The 24,610-nt window shown below is 45.7% G+C and overlaps 2 protein-coding genes across 2 annotated transcripts; one reads left to right on the forward strand and one right to left on the reverse strand.

Moving 5' to 3' along the window:
- Positions 1-15,357: 15,357 nt before the first annotated feature.
- CCR75_003294 (uncharacterized protein) lies at positions 15,358-18,181 on the forward strand. Its single transcript, XM_067961391.1, has 4 exons — positions 15,358-16,159; positions 16,243-16,473; positions 16,557-16,790; positions 16,873-18,181. Exons 1-4 carry the CDS (start codon positions 15,370-15,372, stop codon positions 17,763-17,765), a joined length of 2,148 nt encoding a protein of 715 aa, XP_067822104.1. The 5' UTR covers positions 15,358-15,369; the 3' UTR covers positions 17,766-18,181.
- A 1,435-nt stretch (positions 18,182-19,616) lies between these two features.
- CCR75_003293 (uncharacterized protein) lies at positions 19,617-19,832 on the reverse strand (the record flags this gene model as incomplete). The annotated part of the gene is made up of 1 exon (XM_067961390.1): positions 19,617-19,832. One exon carries the CDS (start codon positions 19,830-19,832, stop codon positions 19,617-19,619), a length of 216 nt encoding a protein of 71 aa, XP_067821507.1.
- Positions 19,833-24,610: the final 4,778 nt, after the last annotated feature.

The following is a 24,610-nucleotide window of genomic DNA, read 5'->3' on the forward strand; positions in this document are numbered from 1 at the left end:
TAATGGGGGGTCTCAATGAGGGCCTTGCCCGGACGGAATTGTTCCGATCTCATCCCGCTACTTTCGAAGTGGCAGTTGCCATAGCGCGACACGGTAACTTCGAATTTAAGTCTGCTCGCGTTAGCACGCCTATATACCAAACAAGCTCTTCGAGTACATGGGTACCGTCGAATAGACCGGAACCCATCGATATAAGCCTCGCTGAGGAAGGACACGAGGCTTTTTCAAGCTGGAACAGCATAAGAACATCCATAGATGTTATATGTGCGGAAGCACGAAACATTTGCGTCCGACCTGCCCCCTACGAAATACGCGTAAAGCTCGAAAGAGCACCAATTCCGACTTATACTAGAAATCTGGTACGGTGCGGGAAAACTTCGATACCCAGTAGGTGCGAGGCGCCCTACTGGGGAAGACCTAGGCTCTTTTGAACCTCTAGGAGGTGAAAGTAAACATGACCTAGCCCTAAAAAGCTCGGAGCGCAATGGCACGGGGCGTGAGTATAAGCTGGCTTGTTAGTCACTCAAGCGACTGTGAAGGGCTTTGATAAGCCATGGTCAATTTTAATTGACTCAGAAGCATCTTGCAATGATGCTCGACGTCTTTCCTTTGAAGGAAGTCAACAATACGTTGAGGCGCATAAAGCCCATAAAAATGATACGATCACTGTTCGCTTAGCAACTGGGACTCGTGTCACTGTTCCTTAAGTTTTATTGAACTTAGGTATAAAGTTTCTGGAATTTGACAGTATGGAACTCTGTCTCGTCCTTAATTTGGATTCGAGATATAATCTCATCCTTGGTATGGCCTGGCTTGAACGCCATGAGCCATGGATCGATTGGAGGTCGAAGACCTTAGGCGCCACGCGCAATGTTCCTAACAAAGTTTTGGAGAGTCATGAACCCACTTTGCTAGGCAACAAAAGCGCTATTGGCGCGGATCATTGACTGAGTCTGTCAGTGCTTTGGTCATTGGAATGCCTGAGTCAATTAACTCCAATGTTGAAAGCATTACTTCTGAGCCCGACATAGAAGAAGGAAGTGACCCAGAATGTCCTGGCGAACCGCCAATAGTGTCATTTTTGACACTCAGTGCGGCGCCACCTCGGCCGACCATACTCGGTGGACTTAGACGTGCCACTTCACGTAATTCAGGGATATTACACACATGATGACTCGGCCTTAGGCCAAAAATGCGTTCAGCATGCAGTGTATCGTTATTGCAACGAGTGTCACTCGACGGAGTACGTGCCGTGCCAAACCCTTTTAATGCACGTGAAGCGACACGTCAACGTTCGCTGGTAAAGGAAGTTGAGTTACCTTACTCCTTGTCGGATGTCGAATAAGACACCAGGTCTGGTATAAAACCAATACAAGCTGGAAAATTCGGGGACGTGAATGTACCGGCCTCTAAGAGGCGTTTTGTCTCTACTCCTAGATAGGGGAGACTCAAAGCGTTTATAGCCCCACAAAGTGATACGCGTGAGCAAATACATACGCTTGTAAATGATGTAGCCAGTAATATTGAGGGAGAAGTCAGCCTTGCGGCAATCCCTTCGTTTCATGCTCTTTTAGAGCTAGACAAAATGTCTTTCGATAAGTGCGACAAGCCTTAAAGGCTAGCAATTTATCTGATATGGTGGTCATTCGACCCATGATTGAGTTAAACTCATCGTCACTTCTGGACGAAGCTGTCCTGAATGACACAAAAGCTGCACTAACTGCGCGGAGTGGGCCATCGATACTTAAAGATCCCACGGATCCATTTTATTCCTTAAATTTGTTAATTAAGGAATTCCAAGATGTGGTATGTACCAATCCATTATCTGTATCACCTCCGGATGAAGGTATTTGTCATGAAATTGACTTGGTTCCGGGAACCAAAAATTGTATCAGACGACAGTGGCCTTTACGATAGGAACAGTTGCCATCATTGACGTTTCTTCGTGCTAAGCACGAGGCGAGAATGGTACGAAAGAGCAAATCTCCCCATTCGACACCGGCATTTTGTGTCAAAAAGCCAAATGGTAAATGGCGCATTGTACATGCTTATAATAAGCATAATGCTGTCACTATACCAGCGCAAACCCCAAATCCTAGAAAGGATGTTCTTCAAAACAATATGGTGGGATGTACAATGTACAGTGCACTTGGCTTGATCGATGGCAACTATCAACTGCTCAAGCGAGCTAGCGACATCCTGCTTACAGCGGTAAGCACCCCAAGTGGTATGTTATGGGAGTGGTTGGTTATGCCACAAGGGCTTTACAACGCCCCGGCTACACTTAATCGTCTAGTGACGCAACTGTTTCACCCTCATCGAGACGTATTTTGCCTGCATTTTTGTCCATAGTCGTGCGGAGCAGGGTCGGTCGAATATGGATAACCATTTAGACCATTTGCGAGCAGTGCTCGAGTGTATGCGCACAAATAGATTGTATGCCAATGCATCTAAAAGCATTTTTGACAGAGAAGAAATTCCTTTCTTAGGGTGCTTTGTTGGGAAGCAAGCGGATCCCGCTAAGGTTAAAGCCACAGTAGATTGGCCGGTTCCTAAAAGTATTTGCGTAAGTGGTTGGGTCTCGCCAATTATTTACACAAATAAAGCGAAAATATCGCTGATATGGCTTGGCCATTATCTAATCTCCTTAAAAGGATACAGAATGGGCTGGACTTCAATAGTTAATTTTTTTTGTGATAAGCGGTGGTCGCGGACGATAAATATAGCGTCGCAGCCTGCGATTATGCATCACGGAAGAAGCGTGCAGTAAAACTTAACTTGTATCATTTACATATAGTAAATTTCAACGGGGCACCATTTGCTATTACTGTTGAAAGTACTATTTAACCTTCACTGCCTCGACTACTTCACGTATACGACGTGCAGAGGGAGATTCAAAGAAGCTAGGAAGTCCTAGCTACCAAAATTGAACTCTTAGGCTTTAGAACAGAAAAAAGTAACATCGTATTAATATATCCAACTTTCTGCGTAGCGATCTTCTATCTTCTACTGACTTTATTATTTAAATAGCAAAATATGAATGACACCTACTTGCGCACCGCTCAATCGTCTCTAGTAACGATTCACGGGGTTGATTTAACCTTAAATCAACCATTCAATAGAACTAAAATATTATTGCTTCATCTTACCAAATTTGGTAAGATTGGAGCCAATAACTCAAAATAAATAAAGATAATATTTTGTACGACTAAATATTATTTCCACTCATAGAATATAATATTAATTATTTCTTTTGTTGGAAATAATAATTATGTAATTGGATACCCCGTTACATCACCCCGTCACACTGATGTGGAGTGACACTTGAATGCGACTGTCTTTCCCTTTAGATTTTGCATATTGGTTTTAAATTTACTACTCGAATTTTATTGCATAATCAATTCGTTTGCGCTTGGTGTCGAAACCCGTGCGCGTAGCTCGCAAGATCGCAAAGCTGGCAGCTACATGGACCAGAGCAGCTGTGGCAATGCAAATGCTTCAGTAAACGCCAATACGTCTACTGTTGGGAATTCGCCACCTCCTACTCCAACTGGAGGTGACTGGTATATGTCACCTGCTACTCCCATTGTAGGTGACAAGTCGGCGTCATCGCCCGACTCCGTGGCAACTGTTTGGGCCTCCGGATCAACCGACGACCAAAGAGGTGAATGACGAAGTTGTTTGACACTTCGTCAGACCCTTTTGGTGCGGAGGCATCTTGTGATGACTTTATGGACGGCGCTGACTCTGGTGATATCAGAATGTATTTCAAGGACGGAATGAATCAAAAGATCACTCCAAGAGCATGTTGGCGTTAACGTTAAAATGATCCGACGGGAGAGGGACCGCAATGTTTTGCGGCTCGCTCCCGAAAAGAAGCCTTGATTGCCATCCAAGGGCAACCTAACTCGTTGGTCTAGTATGACCAATGATCGGTACGATATTCCGTTATTCAACCCATATAGGCTCCACAAACGTGGTGAGGACGAAACGGAATTATTCAGCGATGACATTTATACGGCATCGGTGATTCACATGTAAGCGAGCAAGGATGTCATTTCTTTGTTCCAAGCTTGGGAAGCATTTGTACAGAATGTACGAAGCATAGGCCGCGAGGCCTGGCTTGACAAACCGGCTGAGTTCCGTGAACGGTTGTATGCTTTGTAGAAGCATGCACTGAACTGTTGATGGCAAATTCTACTATCGGCAAGAACTCGCTCCAACTAGTAAAATAGGGGGCGTATCCGCGGAGTATCTCTTCGAGGAAACGATTTGCACGTTCTGTTCGACCGTCTGTCTTAGGATGGTAAGAAGTTGACATTTTCAATTGTTTTCCAAGTGTTTTGCACACAGATTGCCAAAATTCCACCGGGTATGTGGGGTCGCGAATTCACGGGGTAACCCATGGAGTCAAAATATCGTGTAAGAAAAGACACGAGCACAGCCTTTGACTGTGATTGACTCCGGGACTTACATGATGCGTAAACGCAAATTATTATGTGTGGGCACGAGGTGTGTCGCCAGCACTGGTTTTATAGTATAGTCACCCATCGCGTGTTGTGTATCGATCTGTTGAAGATCGATGTAATTTCACAATTCTTTTAAGGATTGGGGATGGATTTCTGAGGTAATTTATCAGTCCTTTCAGAGACTTAACTCCTTAGTAGCTCTATTGACGTCGTCAAGTAATGCTGACGACGGAAACTTATTGTTGGAACAGTCGGGTCATGCTCACTGTTGTTTGTTGTAACAGTGGCCTATGCTCACTGTTGATTTGCGCAGCCGGCTCATCGGGCCGACGCGAAAGGGCATCAACGACGACGTTAAGCCGTCCTGGTTTATACTCCACGGTAAAGTTATACTCCGCGATGAAAGACAACCATCTCGCCAATCTTTGCGAGAGGTGTGGACTGTTTACGGCCGTGCGAAAATATGCATTGTTCGTAAATACAATTAACGGTCTAACTCCCAAGAGGAAGACCCTAAACTTACCCAGTGCGTATTTAATGGCAAGGAGTTTCTTGTCATGCACTGAATAGTTGCGTTCAGCTAGTTGGAGCTGACGCAATTGATAGCAAATGACGCGCTCTGCGCCGTCTGTGTCATATTGCATTAACGCGCAGCCGGTTGCAAAATCGCTGGCGTCGCAGACCACATTAAATTCTGGCTTGGTCCGCAATCGCCAGGAGATTGCATGAAGCTTTGCTTGATACCATCAAAAGAACGCTGACAATCAGCGTTCCATGACCACTTTACATTTTTCTTCAACAAAGAGGAAAAATGTACTGTCATTTCGGCATAATTGCGGGAGTATACGCCGCTAAGCCGAGGAACTTTCGAAGCTCCTAAACATCGATTGGTACAGTGTAATCGGTGATCGCCTTAATCTTTTCCGGATCCGGGCTAACACCGTGTTTACCCACGATGCATTCAAGAAGTAGTATTTCGGTTGCAATTAATATACACTTGTTGAGACTTGCAATACGCTCAACTTATGCTTACGCATAATTGTAGGAACCTTGTACACGTGGGTAAGATCTTTTTCAACGCCCGACTTTCTGTTCTTGGCTGTGCTATGAACGAAGACGTCATCAAAATATCTCGGTGCAAAAATCCCGCACCGATCTTAACGATTGATTACACATCTATTAAATGTCGCAGGTGCATTACTAAGTCCCTGCGACATGACTAGCCACTCCCATAGCATTCCGCTTGGGGGTGCTTACTGCTCTGAACGGGATATCCAGTTCACGCATAAGTATTTAATAGAATCTTTCCATCATATCCATTTACGAAAACATAGTACGCTTCGACATACCATCAAGGACTTCGTCGTTTCGTGGTGTCGTATAGGCCGGTACCATTGCAGCATTCAGTTTATTGAGCGCATGCCCAATTCGCCGCCCTCCTGTTGATTTACCAACATAGAACGTCGGAGAGCTTTGTGGGGAGACTGACTCCCTCACATGGCCCGCTGCTAATCGTTCGGCAAAAAAATTGTCGATCGCTAATACATGTTCACGAAGCAATGGCCATTTCTTTATGACACAGTATTTTGAACCTGGGATTAGGTCATTTTCGTGTCGAGTGCCTTTGTCGTTAGGCAACTTGCACGGTACTGATTCAGGAAAGACATCCTTGAATTCGATTAAATCCTTATATAAAGGGTTTGTCTTAGAAGGCTACCAGGATTGGGACGTAAAATGCTCCATCCGAGTCATCTCATCGAGGACACTTTCGTCAATCGATAAGCTTCTGGGAACCCGTTCATACTCAGGAAATACTATTGCCGGCCGAATATCAGCCACGTAGTTGTCATCTGTGACAAGAACGTAGATCTGCTTGACTTTGCCACTACGCATATCATGCAAGAACCGTTTTGGTTCTAGCGTTGGCAATTGCGTATTCTCCGAAGTTAACTTCGGAGGCGCTATCAGATCAAGTGTATAAACGCCTACACTTGATCCGTTGTTAGCTAAGACATTTAATGTCTCAGTCTCCTCTTTGCAACTTATTTCCAAAGGTACCTGGGAACCTTTGGCTACAGGTTTTTGGGGACTTACTCCCGCAGAGTCTTGGGGACTTATTCACTCAAGTATTATTTGGGAAGTACCCCCCCCCCAACTGCCTCTAGCTGTGGTTGCGCAACCTCAGCGAATTCCTCTAAGATCGACTCTCCAGTCGATCTAGAACTTTCGCACTGTCTCGTATAAACAGGCGTTGAATATTCTTTGATATTTTTTCAAGCAAGCATCCTTGTTTCGTACTGCTAAACTTATCCGAGTGGTCGAACTTCGACGCTGCCTGTGCTTGTGCATATCTAACTTCACAGCGTGATGGGTCTTGTGCAGTGGTGCAGACGAATGAACCACAATTGAGGCCACGCACTCACTCGTTGAACATCCACACGCTTGTGGACTCTCCAAGACATTTATCGGATGGCCATCTACTGAATGAGAGGCATTCATCGTCATGACTTGATGCTGCCAGGCTCGTACTTTCGAGCCATAATAATTCTAGGATGACATCAAATTCGTCATCCAATTTTTAGTACAATGAAATCATCATCGTACTCTTTGCTCTTAAACTTGTATTGGATACCAACTGCACGTTTACTTATTGTTGCAGATGCGTATGTGCTAGGCGCACTGTCAACCTCGTTACAGGGATACCACGCTCAATGAATTTGAGTCTGCAATCTTCTAGCGATTTCCGTCGCAAAAATTAGTTGACACCCCATAATCGACAAGAAACTTTAGTGGCAATTTATTTGCCACTATAATTTTAAGGGTGGTGAGGTTAACCTCATCACCTGAGGCATTATCACACAATTTTTGTATGTGACGAGCAACTTTCGCTAAAGGCCTGCAAATTCTTTTGACCTTGCTGGATCAGTAGGGCGCTCCGCACCTTCTGACCCCGACCGTTATTAGACGACCCGCTTTGCCTTTGCGATGACGCAACATGTTGGAAAATGGTCTTTTACAGGCTTTAATACCGCCAGGTTGAAGCCATCAACAAACTGTCGTTCCCCAGAACTGTCTTTCATTCGTATATTTGGGTGTGTTGCAGGGGACATAAAATACAGTAGGTGAGCATACCCTCTCGCAGGAGCAAGGAGCAACTGCAAATCAGGGTAATAGTAGGTATGACACAGGTGGCTGCTCGCGAAAGGGGCGCCACTGAGGGAAGGTACTTGGGCGCTCGCGAAAGGGTGTGCTAAGTGTGGAATCCTTTACAAACAGCGATATTGCCGCAGAGCTGGCTATGATTTCTTCGCGTTTGGACTTTATGGATAAAGAGAATCAGGAGCGAGGACAGTACCATCACTAAGGGCCAAGTGTTACCACCTCGTAATTTGAATGCAGAAGGAATTGGGTAGATGAAATACGCCCCATAAAAAAAACGTGAAAGTGGACCTTGAAATTGGTTGACAGACATCAAGTTTTTTCGCTACGCGAAGTGGAGTTCATGGTCCAGGTGCGCGCGCATGGCAGAGCAGGCTCAAGCGAATTACCAGCAGCAGCTCACGTATGAGCGCCAGCGTATGCAGCACCAATTCTAGCATGAGCACCAGGGGTTGCTGAGTTGCACCAATGGGTTGCTGAGTTGCACCAAGGGGTAGAGGGGCTTCAAGAAAAGTTGTCGCGTCAAAACGAAATAAATTTGCGCCTACAAGAACAACTCAATTTACATGCTGACGAAAGACCTATGGGAATAGATGTGGTGGGTGTATTAGATCCAACCTTTGTAAAGGTCCCGAATTTAAGTGAAGGCAAGTTTAGTATTGAGTTTTTGCTTTTGATGGATTCGAAGTCTACAAGGGACTAGGAGCTGGATTTGTGCAATGGGGTGAGCTGTTACTAGTCAACATTGACTTGGCTAAGCGAGCGTTAGGTTTTCGCTGGCCAGAAGAATACAAGGTATCTCGATTTGGAGAATTTCTTCGCGGGAAAGCGACATCGTGGCACAGTTGGTGGAAAATGTCACCGACTCTTGAATTTGTTATGGACAAGATGGTGGAGGTCTATCGCATTTTTTTTAAAAGCAACAGACTATCAAGCTGTTAGCCGCATGAAATGATAAAGGCCGGACGTGGAATGACCACTTGCTTTATCTGGTGGCTCTGCAGGAGGCAACGAGCTCGGGCGAAGAACTAATTTTGGAAAACATCGTGAAGTAAGCACAGCCCGAGTCTCGAGCGTTGTTTCTTTAACAGTACAATCGGTACCGCACGGGCTACTTGGCTCACGCTGAAGAAATTGGTACTTTTGTCCAAGGACTGGAGGATGAGACAATGCGTGATCGTCAAACCGGTCGTGAGCAGGTGAGCGCCATGATTGAGACGAGACGAAGTCACAAATACAAACAAACTGATCAAATCGCGTGTTATTGCAAAGCGTAAGGAAAGAAAAAATGACGAAATCCATGAGAATGTTGCACTAAGTAAAGGTAACAATTGGGCCTCTGCTGCAAACGATTGTGATGATTTGAATGACAATGATTCGATATTTGACACTTAAGCATGTTGTCATTTAGTCCGTGATGTGTAGATGTTGGCTAAGGCTGAACGCTGTGCAAACAGTGTAGTGGTTCCGCAGCCGGATGGCACGCCGTTACAAGTTACCAAAAGCAGTAAAGCGCGCTTGCACATCTGTTGATGGTGTAGACACTGATATTGAGTTCTCGTGTGCTAATTAATAGCCGCAACTGACAAGAAAATTGGTGTCGTATGGCCGTTTAGCAGACCACGAGTGTTTGCAAATACAATCAAATGGAATAGACGCTGTCTCAAGGAATGGATCTCGAGTATTTTACGCTACGGTGATGAATCACGTGATGATTGTAAAATATCTGTAACAAACGAGGACGAACATGGTATTAATGATATTTCGATGAGTGCGGTAGCTACTGATGAGTCTGGACAGCCAGTGCAGAAGGGAACCCTATTGTACTTCCACCTGCGTTTAGATCATCTGAATTTTGACACAATTGAACGTCTGGCGCGTACGTCATGCTTGGGAACTGAGCTGACGGATTCTAAAAAAAAGGATTGTTCACTCTGTGCACAAGGAATGTAGACACGGGCCGCTCAGCTAAAAAGGACACCAGTGAGAGTGCACCGACGGATTGCGTTGGAATTGTGTTTTGTAGCGACCTCAAGGATCCGAGTACACCGCGCGATCGGAGAGGCAACAGGCATCTGGTCAACTTTGTGGGCCACAGAACCAATTATTGTCGTGTCTTTTTGTCCAAAACGAAGGACCAAGCTACAAAGGTTTTGGTCCATTTTGAGAAACGTTACAATTGCCGCGTGAATGTGCTCCGAACAGATGGTAGCGGAGAATACAAGAACCTAGGTTTGTTTTGTTGTGGCTCTGTAGTTGCACGGCAATTACAGAGGCATAAAACCAGGCTGGAAATGGAAAGGCGGAGCGCCTGCACCAGACGGTAAAGAATATGGTTCAGCGCATGATTTTTTCGTGTAATCTCCACTTTCCTTTTGGAGCGACGAAGCCGAATGTGCGGCTTACATTTTAAATGGAATGCCAACCCGCTCCAACCCTAAGCAGGCGTCTCCAATAGAGATGCTGACTGGGAAATCGCCAAGTTTGGTGGATATTATCGCTTTCGAGTCTCAGTCCGTGATCCTAGAAAGGATTGATTGAAGCAGCGCTCCAAGGTTTGAGCTGTTGTTGGAAAGAGCGATGAGATACGAGTATTTACGATTGGCTTTCGCGTGATCGTACGGTCATCACTTCTCGCCACGTCCGTCACGTCAAGACGCTGACAGTCGAGAACAATAAACAATTGAAGGAGGTCAAAAGTAACGAGGCTAGGAATGAAATACAAGAGCTAGCGCGCACGCGCCAATATCAGTATGCTAGTACCATTACTGTACAGATGGAAGGTCCAGATGAGCCACCTTAAATTAATTGCGTGCCTAACCCGTTGAGAATGAACTACGACGCTCTTAGCGTACTACGAAAAATCGTTGCGGCAAACGGAGGCGGACATGGATACTTAAATTGGTTTGAATCCATCGCGTAATCTTCTAAACGCAGTCCCAACTGCCGTTAAGATGGACTGCTCGCCAGCATCTAATAATGTGGTGAACGCAGTCGTTGCTTCGTCTCGCAAGTTTTTCAAGCTGAATTCTCGTATCTGCCCGATCCTAAAAAAATTCGTGAGACAATGCGCAGTCCCGACAAAAAGATTATGGGAGCGCGCTAATCATGAAGAGCTTACATACTTGCGTGCAAATCAAACGTGGAGAGTGGTCATATCTACCGCGTTTGCACACTAAGTGGGTATGCAAGGCAAAACGCACAAGTGACAGAGAAGTTGACCGTTACAAAGCCCGACTTGTTGCGTGTGGAAATGAATAGGTATTAAGTGTGGATTTCTTGCTGACTTCTGCCGCGGTTTTGGACTTGACAAGTACGAGAGCTATTGCGGCAATTGCGTGGATTTGGCGTTCACTGGCTCGGCATTTCGACGTGTTAAGCGCTTACGTGCGAGTTGCTGAAGAAGATTAAGTTGAAATTCATCTTCATATTCGTGAAAAATGACTTTTACGTCGGAGGAGCTGTCCGAGTTACGTGTAAATACCGCCAAGACCTTTTTCTGTGTTTGGGACGAAGCATTTATGGCTTAAAACCACCGCCGAAGACATTTCTCTTTGTTTAGACGAAGCCTTCATGGCTTAAAGCTGGCTGACAGGCTGTGGCACCAGCTCCTCCACGCAACGCTGACGAACATTGGATTTGTGCAGTGCAATACGGACACATGTTTGTATTTTAAGTCTGGCCTAACCTTGTCGGTACCTATGTGGATGATTCAATGATGATAGGGACCTGTAACCAGCGTGTTGATGTTTTCTTCTCGCAGATAGCATGCCTTGAGTTGAAGACCTTGAAATAACTGGGAAACTTTTTGAAATGCGTGTCTATTACAATTCCGAGTCAGGTTACAAGACTGATCAAGAACCAACTATCTTTAGGTTAGTGTCCAAGTGTGCGCTCGATAAAGCGAACTCAGTGCGAGCTCTAATGGAAGGAGACCTTTTGAATGTCGATCAACTGGAGGAGGGTCGCTTCTGCCAACAAATGGGCCTGGTACACCTGAGCGCCCGACCATCAAGACATTTCAGTCGCTGCTTGGAATTTTGCTTTGGATTGCTCGCTGCACGAGACCAGACATTTTTGTTGTTGATCACCATGTCTCTCGGCGTGAGCACGGACCAACAATTGGAGATTACAAGTTTGCGAAAAGTATAGTGCGCTACTTGGCTGGAAGTGTTGATACCTATTTATCGATAAATTGCGACGGTGATCCAAATTTACCGCTACGCATCAAGTGTTTAACTGATGCTAATTTTGCTGGAGATAAGCGTGATAAAAAGTCCATAAGTGGTGGAATTGTCTGAATAAATGGAATGATCGCGGATGGCATTGCAAGAAGCAAATAGCAGTGGCGTTGTCCACGGCTGAATCGGAATATGTGACTGCGTCTATTGGCGCCAAAGAGCTTCTCGGTTTGAAGGAACTGACGGGGGAAATTGAATTACAGGTTGCGCTCCCCCTGATCATGAAAATGGACAACCAAGCTGCAATCAAACAAGTGGAAAATGAAGCAAGACCAAGCCGAGTAAAACATGTGGACGTTTGTCTCAATTTTATTGGTACTTACTGAAAGAAAGGCACACCCGAACCGACCTATGTGACGATGAACGACATGCTGGCAAATATACTGACCAAGCCACTTCTAGCGCCTCGACTACAGCATTACGTACTCTCGTCGACTTGAAAAGGCGTGATGCCTGGGGAGGAGTGTTGGATATGGTGTTTTACAGGCTTAAATGCCGCCAGGTCCCAAGCCAAAAACAAACTGCCGTTCTCCAGAATTGTCTTTCATTTGTAAATTTTGGTGTGTTGCAGGTGATAGAAAAGACAGAAGGTGAGCATACCATCTCGCAGGAGCAAGGAGCAGCTGCAAATCCGGGTCGTAGTAGGTATGACACAGATAATGTTGTTAGTAAACTTACTCTTCAAAAACACTTCTTTGGAGAGCTTCCTAGCTTTCTTTAAAAAGGATCCACGTCCTCCGCTGTTCTTGCGGTAGGTCGATCATTTCGCTCAGTGTTTATAGGCACTGGGCGTGAAACACTACACTCATAAAGCGCAGTGGACCGTCTTTTGAGAACGATTACATTTTTGTAATAGTATGTAGCTGAAAGAGCGAGGTATCTAACTCTCCAAAATACGAGAGATCCGTAGGTTCTGGACCCAAGGTGTCAAAATGTCGTGACACTGAAGACACGAGCACATCCTCTGGCTGTGATCAACTCCGGGACTGCAGCAAAATGGGTCATCTTGGTGAAACGATCAATAAACACAAGAATACTATTATTCTTGTGATCGGCTTCAGAAATACGAACACGAAGTCCATAGGTATGGACTGCCAGCTTTATTCATTTTACACTGATCACAGTGACGGTGGGGTTCATCGACTACTTCACGTACACGACATGCAGAGGAAGGTTCTTAGTAGCTAGGACTTCCTAGCTACCAAAGGTTGACTTTAAAATAGAGAAAAGTAAAAATATAAATTTAATATAAATTTAAGTTCCTAAGTATGAATCTTCTTTCAACTACTGACTTTATTATATTAGTAACAAACTATGTATGGCGCCTACTTGCACACCGCACAATCGTGTCTTATGAAGATTGGCGGGGTTGATTTTAACTTGAATTAGCCAATCAATAGAACTAATCTCTTGTTGCGTCAATATCACCAAATTGGGTAATATCGGAACCATTAGTCGAAATTAATAAAGATAATATGTTTGTACTACTAAATATTATTTCCTCTCATAAATATAATATGAATTATTCTCCTTGTAGGAAATCATACTTATGCTTAACGGACACCTGGTTTACATAAATGTTTTTTGCGCAAATACCCAGTATTGATTATCCAGACTTTCAGTAGCTTCTATTTGTGTTGTTGAGATTGATGTAGTGCATTGTCTGACACCTTTTGTGGGGTTGCAAATATATGTGGATTATTTTATGCACGATGTATGATTGTCATAATACATGCTTACAATGTATGGCGAGGCCAACGTTATCAATAACCCGTGCACAACATCATGCCACTTCTCTCATCTTCTATTTATTACTTGAGTGCGCAAGCTTGTAGCTCCGTCTATTATATGCAATGCAGAGCATGTCGTGTCATGCTTCACTAGAAGATAGCTTATAGATATCGTTTATCGTATTCCACAGAATCATCGTGCAAAGTCTCGTTGCTATTGTTCGTTTTGTCGCATGTCAAAGCAACCCTGACTTGGCGGTAAAGACGGTAAGTTCACGGCTCCGAGCATCGAGATTGGCGCTCAGTTGTAAAAACACTACCGTTTTTGTTGTTCGGACGTGACTCATGCTCATGCTATGCAACGCAGCGACTTTGTCGCCTCTACACAAGGATGGCATCAACACTACAGTGCAGCCACATGTATTAATATGGCAGCGCGGGAGGATGTTGATCGCACTTTGGGATGGCGACAAGAAGATCGTCACGCTTTCAATCTGATGTTAAGTATTCAACGCCTCGACAAGTGTCTAATGCAAGGAATTCTTCTAGCAATACTTTGCAGGAAACTTAAATATAAATGACCCAGCATCGTGCCAGCGCTCCTCACTGCCATCTGGTAAGTTTTCATCCACCCCGTACAAGTGGTATGCTTACGATCAGATGGCGCGCTACAGTTACATGAGTGCCAAATTCTGGTGGCTGCTGATCCAACTGAATGTGAAGCACTGCTATTGGCAACAGCTTGAAAATTTCCATACTATTAACCCCTTGCCCGCGTCTAAACAAATAACTCCTCTGCTATCGCTTAACAAAAAAACATGCAAGAAAAGGCTTTTACAACTCGAGCAATTTACTAATTATGGGTCTGATCGAATGAGCCACATAAAATTAAATTGTTGGCTTCTTCGTTTCATCAATTAAATTAAAGTCGGGCATCGGGGTGATATCTGATTTGTCTAGCACTGGTGACATGAGAGATCTGCCAAGGTGACACTTCCGCTCGACGTTTTATCTCAGATTGATAGTTTTATTGTCAGTTTATGCGATTGTTTGTACATTGTACATTTAAGAATCTTTTGCATGGAGATCTTTAAATCAAAAATGAAACACTCACCCCGCGTATTGCATGCCCTTCCAATTTTGTGCTTGAGCTTTGGCACGCAGCTAACAGAACGCTGACAACGTGACCAGGCGGCGGCAGCCTCCTGGAAAGTAAAGTTAAGTAGACAAGAAGCATCGTGCGCGATTTTCCCTGGAAAGACATACATGTAATCATTTGAGTCTGTTTGGCCAAGAAGTAGCTACAAATGAAAGCATTTTTTTAGATACATGGACGGGGTCTCGCGGGTCTTGGGGGACAATATTAGACGTACTCTTGAAGTTCTGTGTGAGCTCACTCGGCGTAAAATTAAAAATTTCGGCTCATACCGCATTACTGTTGCCCATCTGCGAGTGGAGACAATGTCTGGACTCTACGTCTTTTACATGCACAGAACCTCCACTGCCCACACACCCCATACAAACTGTAAACGTTTAAACGACGGCCGGTCGTGCATTCGCTACCAGCAGCTGGCAGTGCACGTCTCGACCCAGCCAATACGTCTGACTCTCTGCACTGAAGCCTCCCAGCTCAAGATGCCTAAGCCTTCCAGGCCAATCTTGTGTACTGCTCTTTGCTCTCCATTCTCCAATTAAACTTCTGCTCGTGAGAACCGAAGTCGATAGAGCCAGTTGATACAAAAGGCCTTCTCATTCATACCTCAAAGCGAAATGAAGGTCGCCCATGGTCTCGTTCTCGCCGCCATGCTTTGCGTTGCGCGGGTCGACGCCATCGACTTTTCCGAGTCGAGCCTCGCGAGCGAAGACGCCGGCACACTCTCGACTGCTGAGCAGGTCGACGTGGGCGCTGAGACGTCGACATTAACTGACACCGCTGACACACCTCCAGTCCAGAGCACTGGCGATACCGATGCTTCCTGCAGCAAAGAGTTCGAGCTTGCTCCTGAGACTACTGAAACAGTCGAGAGTCCGACTTCCGACAGTCCTGAGATTCTTGAAGCTCCAAAAATTCTTGGAGCTCCTGAGACTCCTGAAACACCAGAGACTCCGACATCCGACACTCCTGAAGTCGAGAGTCCTGTCCCCTCGGACGAGTCGTGCAGCAAAGAATTTGACATCGCTGGCAGCGACGATTGCGACCAAGAGCTAGAGATTGCCAACGTCGATGACTGCTCTCAAGGGATGGACATTGCAGGCGACGATTGCGATGATGGCGTGGATATTGCAGGCGCGGACGATTGCGGCGAAGAATTGGACGTTGCTGGAGATGAGACCACCGCGGATGTGAGCACGGACTCTGCCACAACGAGTACAGAAACGACGCTTGACACCACCACGCCTGACGCCAGTACCCCTGACATCAGTACCCTTGACACGAGCGAGACTGATACTAGCACGGTTGATACTAGCACGGATACGAGCACTCCATCGACGGAAACGGAAACTTCTTCTTCTGGCATTCCAGAGGAAGAGCCCATGAATCCTGGAAAATCGAAAAAAGGTGCGTCAATGAATCCTTTACTTGATAGCTTGCCTGGTACACAATAGCTTCTAAACTAACTCATATTCTTTGACCATTTATAGAAGCGGAACCCGCTGAGCCATTACTACCAACGTTCTCGGACAGTCCGGACACGGAGACTGAAACATCAGTTGAGACGCCCACTACCTCTTCAGAAACAGAAACTGTCCCGGAGAATCCCATTGATACCTCTTTAGACACGGCAAATGCCCCGGAAACGGAATCGGAATATGAATCTTTACCCTCTGACGGTCCGGTAGAAGAGCCCATGAATCCTGGGAAATCGAAAAAAGGTGCGTCAATGAATCCTTTACTTGATAGCTTGCCTGGTTTACAATAGCTCCTAAACTAACTTATATTCTTTGACCATTTATAGAAGCGGAACCCGCTGAGCCATTACTACCAACGTTCTCGGACAGTCCGGACACGGCGACTGAAACATCAGTCGAGACGCCCATTAATACCTTTTCCGAAACAGAAACTGTCCCGGAGAATCCCATTGATACCTCTTTAGACACGGCGAATACCCCGGAAACGGGATCGGAATCTGAATCTTTGCCCTCTGACGTTTCAGTGGAAGAGCCCATGAATCCTGGGAAATCGAAAAAAGGTGCGTCAAGAATCCTTTACTTGATAGCTTGCCTGGTACACAATAGCTATTAAACTAACTTATATTCTTTGACCATTTATAGAAGCCGAACCCGCTGAGCCATTACTACCAACGTTCTCGGACAGTCCGGACGCGGCGACCGAAACTTTAGTCGAGACGCCCATTGATACCTCTTTAGAAACGCCTAGTGAGACGTTAGTCGATGCCTCAGCGGAAGTTCCTGCCGAGGAGACGCCAGCTGATGTATCGTCGGACACGTCGACCGTCCCGGTCCCAGAGGTTTTAACGGCCGCGTCACGCGACGGTCCAGTCCCCCCCGAGAGTACAGAGGAATCGACGATTGATACATTGACGGACACGGCAACGACACCGGATGCTGAAACGCCGACGGAAGAAGACTGCTTGGACGGGCTTGACATTGCTGACACGGAAGACTGCAGCAAAGAATTGGACATTGCTGGATCGGACTGCGAGGAAGAACTTAACATAGCAGGCACGGATTCGTGCAGTCAAGAATTCGACATCCCCGATATTCCAGAGATTCCAGCTGAAACCCCTATTGATACTTTTGCTGAGTCCCCCACCGATGACTCATGCAACGAGGAGCTTGACATTGCTGGTCCTAGTGACACTCCTACCGATGCCTCGTGCGAGGACGAGCTCGATATCGCAGGTAACGACGATATCGCTCCACTGACCTTATCGCCAACTGCTTCCAATACCATGTCGAGCAGCAGCACAACTGCCGATCAGTCACCGGAGCAAGTGTCGGCATTTAGTGCCGGGGCCGTCAAATTCATGTCAGCAGACGACAGTGTCGACACTGGAACTTCTCTAGTTGTCCCAATTGTTGCCGCTGCCGCTGTGTGCGCGGCGCTGGCAATTGTTGGCATGATTTACATTAAGCGACGGAGCCACAAGTCGAAAAAGGCCGCGGGAGGAATCTTTACTGTCGACAAGAATTCGGCTCTTTAAGTCGAGCGGGGTGGATTTGCTCCTATGTTTCGTTCCGTGTGAAGTGCTAATTCCAGACGTTCAGGTGTAAATGAATGACAGATGTTCAAAAAGCCTTCATGATCGAGAGATTACGTGCGTGTAATGCTAGAGTCGATGCATTGGTTTTTTGAACTCCGTGTCTACTCGTTCGCTTCGTGAATTGATATGTAGTCTTTCTATGTTGTCCCGATCGTGGAACTGTTTATGCTTGTGTCTTTGAGTTTTGAGATTGTTACAATAGAAAGTAGCTCTCTATCCTCTCGTTTAACTCCGTTGGGATTGATTCTTGTCAAAGAAGCAGATACGTGAATCAAAAGCTCTGCAGCATCGCACGACTTAAAAGGCTAGACGTTGTTTTTTGTCACAGACACAATCAAAACACGTTGTCTCCTATATTTCTTACACTGTTCGAACCTTTTAAAACGTCTAATCGTGCTTTTCACTTCAAGATCGTCGTCAACAAGACACGATAACGTGTCGCTGATTAACATTGGTTTGCCCGAATGTCTTGAATCTTAAACACGAGCTTACTCGTCGTAGACATAAGTGAAAGCAAAAAGCGCGGAGATGCCAGTTAACAACAAAAACCGTCATAAAGAACTACCTATGCAGTAGTATCATGGCGATAGGTAGCCGTGGTCCGTGGTGTTTGTCACCAGCTTTCCACCAAAAACAAATCCGATGTCGTGTGTATAGTCATTTGGAGTATAGGCTTCGTAATTTCTGGCAAATGTCGTTATCGACCGCAGCATGAAATTCTATGCCTACAAAACTGACTTGTTCATGCGAGAACCACTTTCAGCACAACAAATGCCGCACAATTGAAGCTGAGTTGTGCATCTTTGAACAGGACATCAAACTTTAAAGCAACACCGAGGTGTTTCGGCAGGATGACAAGCTGACGGTCGCCCAACATCTACATGAGGACTGCAAGATCGGATTCTGTGGCGGACAAATTGCACATGAACATATGCAAGAACATACATACTCAGGCAATGAAGATGAACAGAGTGAACGCATTTGTTGGAGCTTCAGGGGATACGGCCAAAAAGAATATTGCAAGGAAAATTGAAAGTATTAAGCGGCCACTGCAGCCCAAAGAGACCGTCAAAGTACTATCGAGCAACAGAAATTGGTGACTGGTTTGCCTTTCGACTCGCTTGTCAATGCTGCTGCTACGTAAGACGCGTTTCGACTCGCTTGCATCAGTCAATAATGCAACAAAATCGAAATCTAAAATAAAAACCAAACTTGCGGCTGCAGACTCGGGAATCGAGCAAAGTATAGGTGCTGGAGGAACGAGGGTAGATTGCACAAGAAGCACTCAAAGACCGAATCATTTAATTTGCAGGACGAATTGCAGCAAAAGACTGGGATCGGTTGATGATAGAAGGAAGCGTAAGTGTCGACAGCCGCTTCGGTAGCTTACAGGTGGACAAGGACCCAGAAAATAGCCACCATTTCCAGCAGTAGATAGCCGTACATTTGCTTTACACGAGCAAAGGCACACATTACATAAATTGTCAGGTTCATATGCCTAATCATAGTAATAACAAGTATAACTTGTATTTCGTGCTTCTTCCTTCCTAAGTGCTTTGAAAACCCACCATGAAGTAATCTAAGCTTATACATTAAAATTAATTATTACGACTGACGAAAAATGATAGAGGTCGACTAAAATCAACAAATTGCATAGCCCACCGCATTGGGTTGACAAAAATTGTTTTGTAAAACAATTGTAGAACTTTTATCATGTTCTGGCCTAAATGCTTCTGCTTAAAAATCATCATCGATTTACTTTTTGACAGGAGCTTGACAACGATTTTTTCATTATTCGAATTGACATTGTAGTTCCTTTGAGTAGGCTGAAGCATCTTGATGCACAGCAAACACGTCTTGTTGCAGCTTACGTAATTCCAATTCTGATTTCGTTCGTTTCGCTTCAGCTTGCCTCTTTTCCAAAGCCTCCTTGAACTTTACCTTTGTATCCCGCTGTAGTTTGTCCGACTCGCACTCGTGCAATGAACAGATAACCTTTGATGGCATCTTGAGCTAGGATCTGCTCGACCAGCATCGTATTATACACTAGATTTGTAGTCGTGACAATAAACTTTCCTCTTTCGCGAGCTTCATCGTTCCTTCTTCCAGAGGCGCTTTTTGCGACGCCATCTCGAGTTGCGGTCGCTTCTATCCTCGAGGCGATAGCCCTAACTTGAATCAACTTGATGATATTCACTAAAATGCTACTTAACTTTTTTTTGATAATTTCATTTTTATTCAATATTTTAGACAAATTCTTAACAGGTCAAAATCATCCAAATAAAATAATAAAATAGTACATTTTCATTACACATTACATAAAACTCTTGCTTTAAACCAGTCGGTAATTGCCTTTATCTTTTCGGGATCAGGGTGCACACCATGTTTACCGACAATGCACCCAAGAATTGGTACTTCGCTTGCAGCGAATATAATTTTCTTGAGATTTGCGTGCAGCTTGTGCTTTCGCATAAGTGTAATAACCTGACTAACGTGAGATTTATATACTTCCACGTCCGTCTTTCCGTCCATGGCCCGGCTATGGACGAATACATCGTTAATTTAACTCGGTGCGTATTTTCGCACCGGTTTCAACAGATTCGTTACGCATTTGCTGAATGTTGCAGTTCGTTGCTAAGCCAGAGCATCCCACTGGGAGGGCTCACTGCTGTGTAGGGGATGTCCCGTTAACGCATACGGATCTGATAAAATACATCCATCAGATCCATAGACGAAAAGATGGTACTTTTCGACAAACCATCTATGATTACGTCTTTTCTAGGCATCGGCATTTGAGTCGGTATTGTTGCAGCATTCAGTTTATTGAATGCGTAATGATGTATAAAGTCATACTATCCGCCACCCTCCTGTGGTCTTTCGCACACATAAGGTCGCGGAGAGCAATGTGAGGAGGTTGACTCCCTTACATGGCCGCTTTTATTCGATCGATAAAGAATTTATCGATCACAAGTGTTTGTTCACGAGGCAGTGGTCACTGCTTCATGACACAGAACTTCGAGCCCGGTTCGATCTCGACCTCATGTCGAGTTCCTTTATGATTGCATGGAATTGTTTAAGAGAATACATCCCTGAATTTAATCAAATCCTTGTATAATGGATATGTCTTAAGTGACTCCCAGGATTGAGTAGTATATCTCTCAATACCAGCCTTCACATTGCTATCTGATGAACAAGTGGCAGGCATATTACGGATCGATGCTGCCAGACGATTCTTGCTCATATTTTCTGAGCCAAGGTAAACCTAGGATGACATCAAATTTGTCATCCAAATCCAGTACGATATAATCATCATCGTACTGTAATCTTTTAATGTGTAGTGAAATTTCACTACGCGTTTCATTACTGTTACCGATGCGCCTGTCGCTAGAAGCTTCGTCATCCTCGTTTGAGGGAAGTCGCGCTCAACATATTTCTGCCTACGAGCCTCTTGCGACTGGCGACGAATAAAATGATTCTACGCCCCACAATCCACTAGGGCTCTAAGTGGCAAATCAGCTGTCACTTTTTAGCTTCAAGATAATGATGGATACCTCATCGCCAGGTGCAGAGATACATAATATTTGTGTGTCTGGAGCAACTTTAGTCAAGAGATTTGCAAAATTCTCGTGAAGTTGCTGATGAGTAGGGTGTCGCGCCCCTACTGAACCCAATCAAAAATGTCATCTCTGTAGCTAACACTAACCTGTATTGCGAGCATATTTTTCCTAGATACCTCGCGTAACGGATGATGCTAGGCGTCATCTCTCCTAATGTGAATGCGCCTAGATGCATCACATACACAAGGGTTGGTCACAAATGCGAACCACACCCGAGTGATGGGTCTGACTAAATTATTTAAGTAATTGAATGTCCCCTTAAGTAGACCAGGTGAATTTAGCAGTGACTGTTTAATATTAGGGTAACTTTAGCCCGTTACACCATCCACCCCTTTAAGAACGAATTTACACTTTAAAATTTGTCAAAGAGGATGGAGGAACTGCGAGCTGTTTAACGCGCCGCTAGTTCTCTCATTTACTTTAGCGACCTGTGTTTTCATACACGGCGCTAAAGATGCCACCGAAAAGGGGCCACTTTGGTGGGTCGTCTGCGAAGATGCCCACACAACCTCGCACTGAGCGCACGCGCCGCGTTAACTCGCCGGCAGCGTCCAATGCCTTAGTCGAAACGCTGACAGCTACTGCTGCTGTCGCCTAAACGGGCTTAGGATTTATCCCACATTAAGAGTGAGGATGTTGATCTGTCGCTCAATGTCGACTACAATGAGTCGACGCCGTTGCCGTAACCTCATAGAAGTGATGCGACAACGAGCTCATGCGGAAAGATGATGGCGCATTATTGCCCATCCAATTTCTTCCATGGCTCAGAACATGGAGACAGCAACCTTTACTAATGCTGTCTCGTCATCTGCGCTGGATAGCGCAGCGACCATATATGAGAGTGCTGCCCATAAAGGCGCAGTCGCTTCTCCGTTGGGTAAAACCACAACGCCTTATGCTCAGACCATTATTCATAATGGGTCTGACATTGAGGATTCTGAGCTAAAAGCTCCGCCGACGACACGTAAACGTGCTCAATCGGTGTCACAAGCCAGTCGTTTTGATCGTGGCTATGTGACGGGTGGCATACCACTGATACCCCTTCCATCTAAATGGCGTCGTTTAAACGGGCCGACAGCGTCGCTCCTCGAGCACGCTCTTCTAGACGCACATAATTTTTATGGCGTCTTTAAATCATGGAAGCTCAAGGAAAATCGCTTCGGCGTATTTTTCCTAACCCGGTCATGGTACGCTCAAATGAAACGCCCGACCAATACGAGGCGGAATTCACGCGCCCCATCAATCCGAATTCTGATGCGATGAAACAGCGGTCGCAGCGAAATAGTTTCGCCCGCTTGCAAGGTAAGAGAATTCATGGGCGGTGCTTTAGTCCCTGTTTCTTCTCGCAACGCTGCTTCTGCTAGTCCATTTGAGACTTGCGAAGAGGCCTCAGCTGGTGCTCAATTTTTTTCATAGGCAGCCATTAAGCCGAGCACATCAATACGTAGGATATCGATCGACTCCCAAGAGTAGAAACTCTTCGGGGAACCTCTGCGTTGGACGAGGATCTGATACCTTTGTCTCCCGGAGCTGTAAGCAAGCACACCTGCCCTGATGGACGCGGTTGGGGATGACCGCTTCCCTGTAAAAAGGAAACGTTGATCCCCGCCCGCCTCCATCAGTGCAGGCGGCGTCCGATAGGAGTGGCGATATCGCTTACCTACTCGCGGCTACCTTACCTTCATCCATACAGCCGCAGGCGTAAGCGCTGCTGAACGACGTATTGTGGATCAAGAATCAAAGCTTGCGACTGACCTCGGATCTTTATGATGTCCGAGCGAAGGTTCGTCAAGGTTATGAGCGCCTGAAGACTTGCTTGGTCCTTCTGGAGAGGATAATGCTGATAGATCCGCGCTACTCGCGTGATGTCCGGGTCCTGTTCGTGGTGGAGGGAGTTGGTCTACTAATCGTTTTTCGCCTTCTCCGTCCCCCTCACCCGAACGAAGCTCGACTCACAGTCGGCGTCACTATCGGTCTCCTTAGACGGATGGGGTATGTGACTACATTTGGGTCTACATACCGTTTAAGACGCCCACGTAAAATACAGGGTGCGTCTTCATACACGGGAGAAGGGTAAGCCTAAAATCTAGGTCTTTAACCTCTTCAACTACCATAAAGGTTCAATCAAACGCGGCAACAAATTCGTAGTACCTCCAAGTAGTACAGAAATTGCATTTTTAGGTAGAGTATCAGTACTTAATAGACTTTTTCACCCACTCTAAAGCGCTCATTACTTTGCGACCATTTCGATCCGCATATTCTTTTCTTGTCCTGTGCGCTTGCCATTGCGTCACGGACTTTTCGTGTGATGGCATATCGCTCATCCACAAAGCGTAAAGCCTCGTTCACGCTTCTAGCATTGAACTCGCCTATGATATCGCCGATAGGTCGGTCATAAGACGTAGTTTTATTAACCACTACTAAACTGGCAGGGTCACTAGGGCAAGTTTCTGTCGCTGATATGATACCCTCGAGGGGCATTGCCATATTGACAATACCATGTCCCTCTTTCGCACCGAGCATAGTGAGCGGCCCTCCCCCACTAAGACTCGGGCTGCGCACAAACGAGACTGGCGTCCGAGGATAGCGCAGTCCGTTAATGTAGAACGATGTCTTACCCATAATGGCGTGGACACTGTTATTTATAGCGAGCTCCACAAAGGGCAATTGATTGCTCCATTATTTAGGAGTTGCAATAGTGCGTAAGACATCCGCCACGACCCGATTGGCACGTTCTGTTTGGCCATCGGTCTGAGGATGATCTGCGGTCGACATGTGGAGCTTGCTACCTAGCAGCTCGAACACATGTGGTCAAAAACCAGACGTAAAATGTGGATCCCGGTCCGATACTATGGACTCGGGCATCCCGTGTAGTCGGTAAACATGATCCAGGAACAAGAGAGCTTCCCCCTTGCCTGTGATCGATGTTTTACATGGTGCGAAACGCACCATTTTGCTCAGTCTGTCTACAAAGACGACGGGCCCCGTCCGACCCTTATAATCGGGCGGAATGTCAAACATGAAGTCCAGACTTACTGACTTCCAGCAGTTGGTTGGAATCGGTAGCGGCTTCAGTGGCGCACTGCTGGACGGTGCAGGCTTAATGCGCTGACACTGTTCAAGAGCGAATATTGTTGGCCACCCATCTATGTAGGTGTGGCCACCAAA

This window comes from Bremia lactucae, linkage group LG9 (genome assembly GCF_004359215.1).
Source record: "Bremia lactucae strain SF5 linkage group LG9, whole genome shotgun sequence".
NCBI classification, from domain to species: domain Eukaryota; phylum Oomycota; class Peronosporomycetes; order Peronosporales; family Peronosporaceae; genus Bremia; species Bremia lactucae.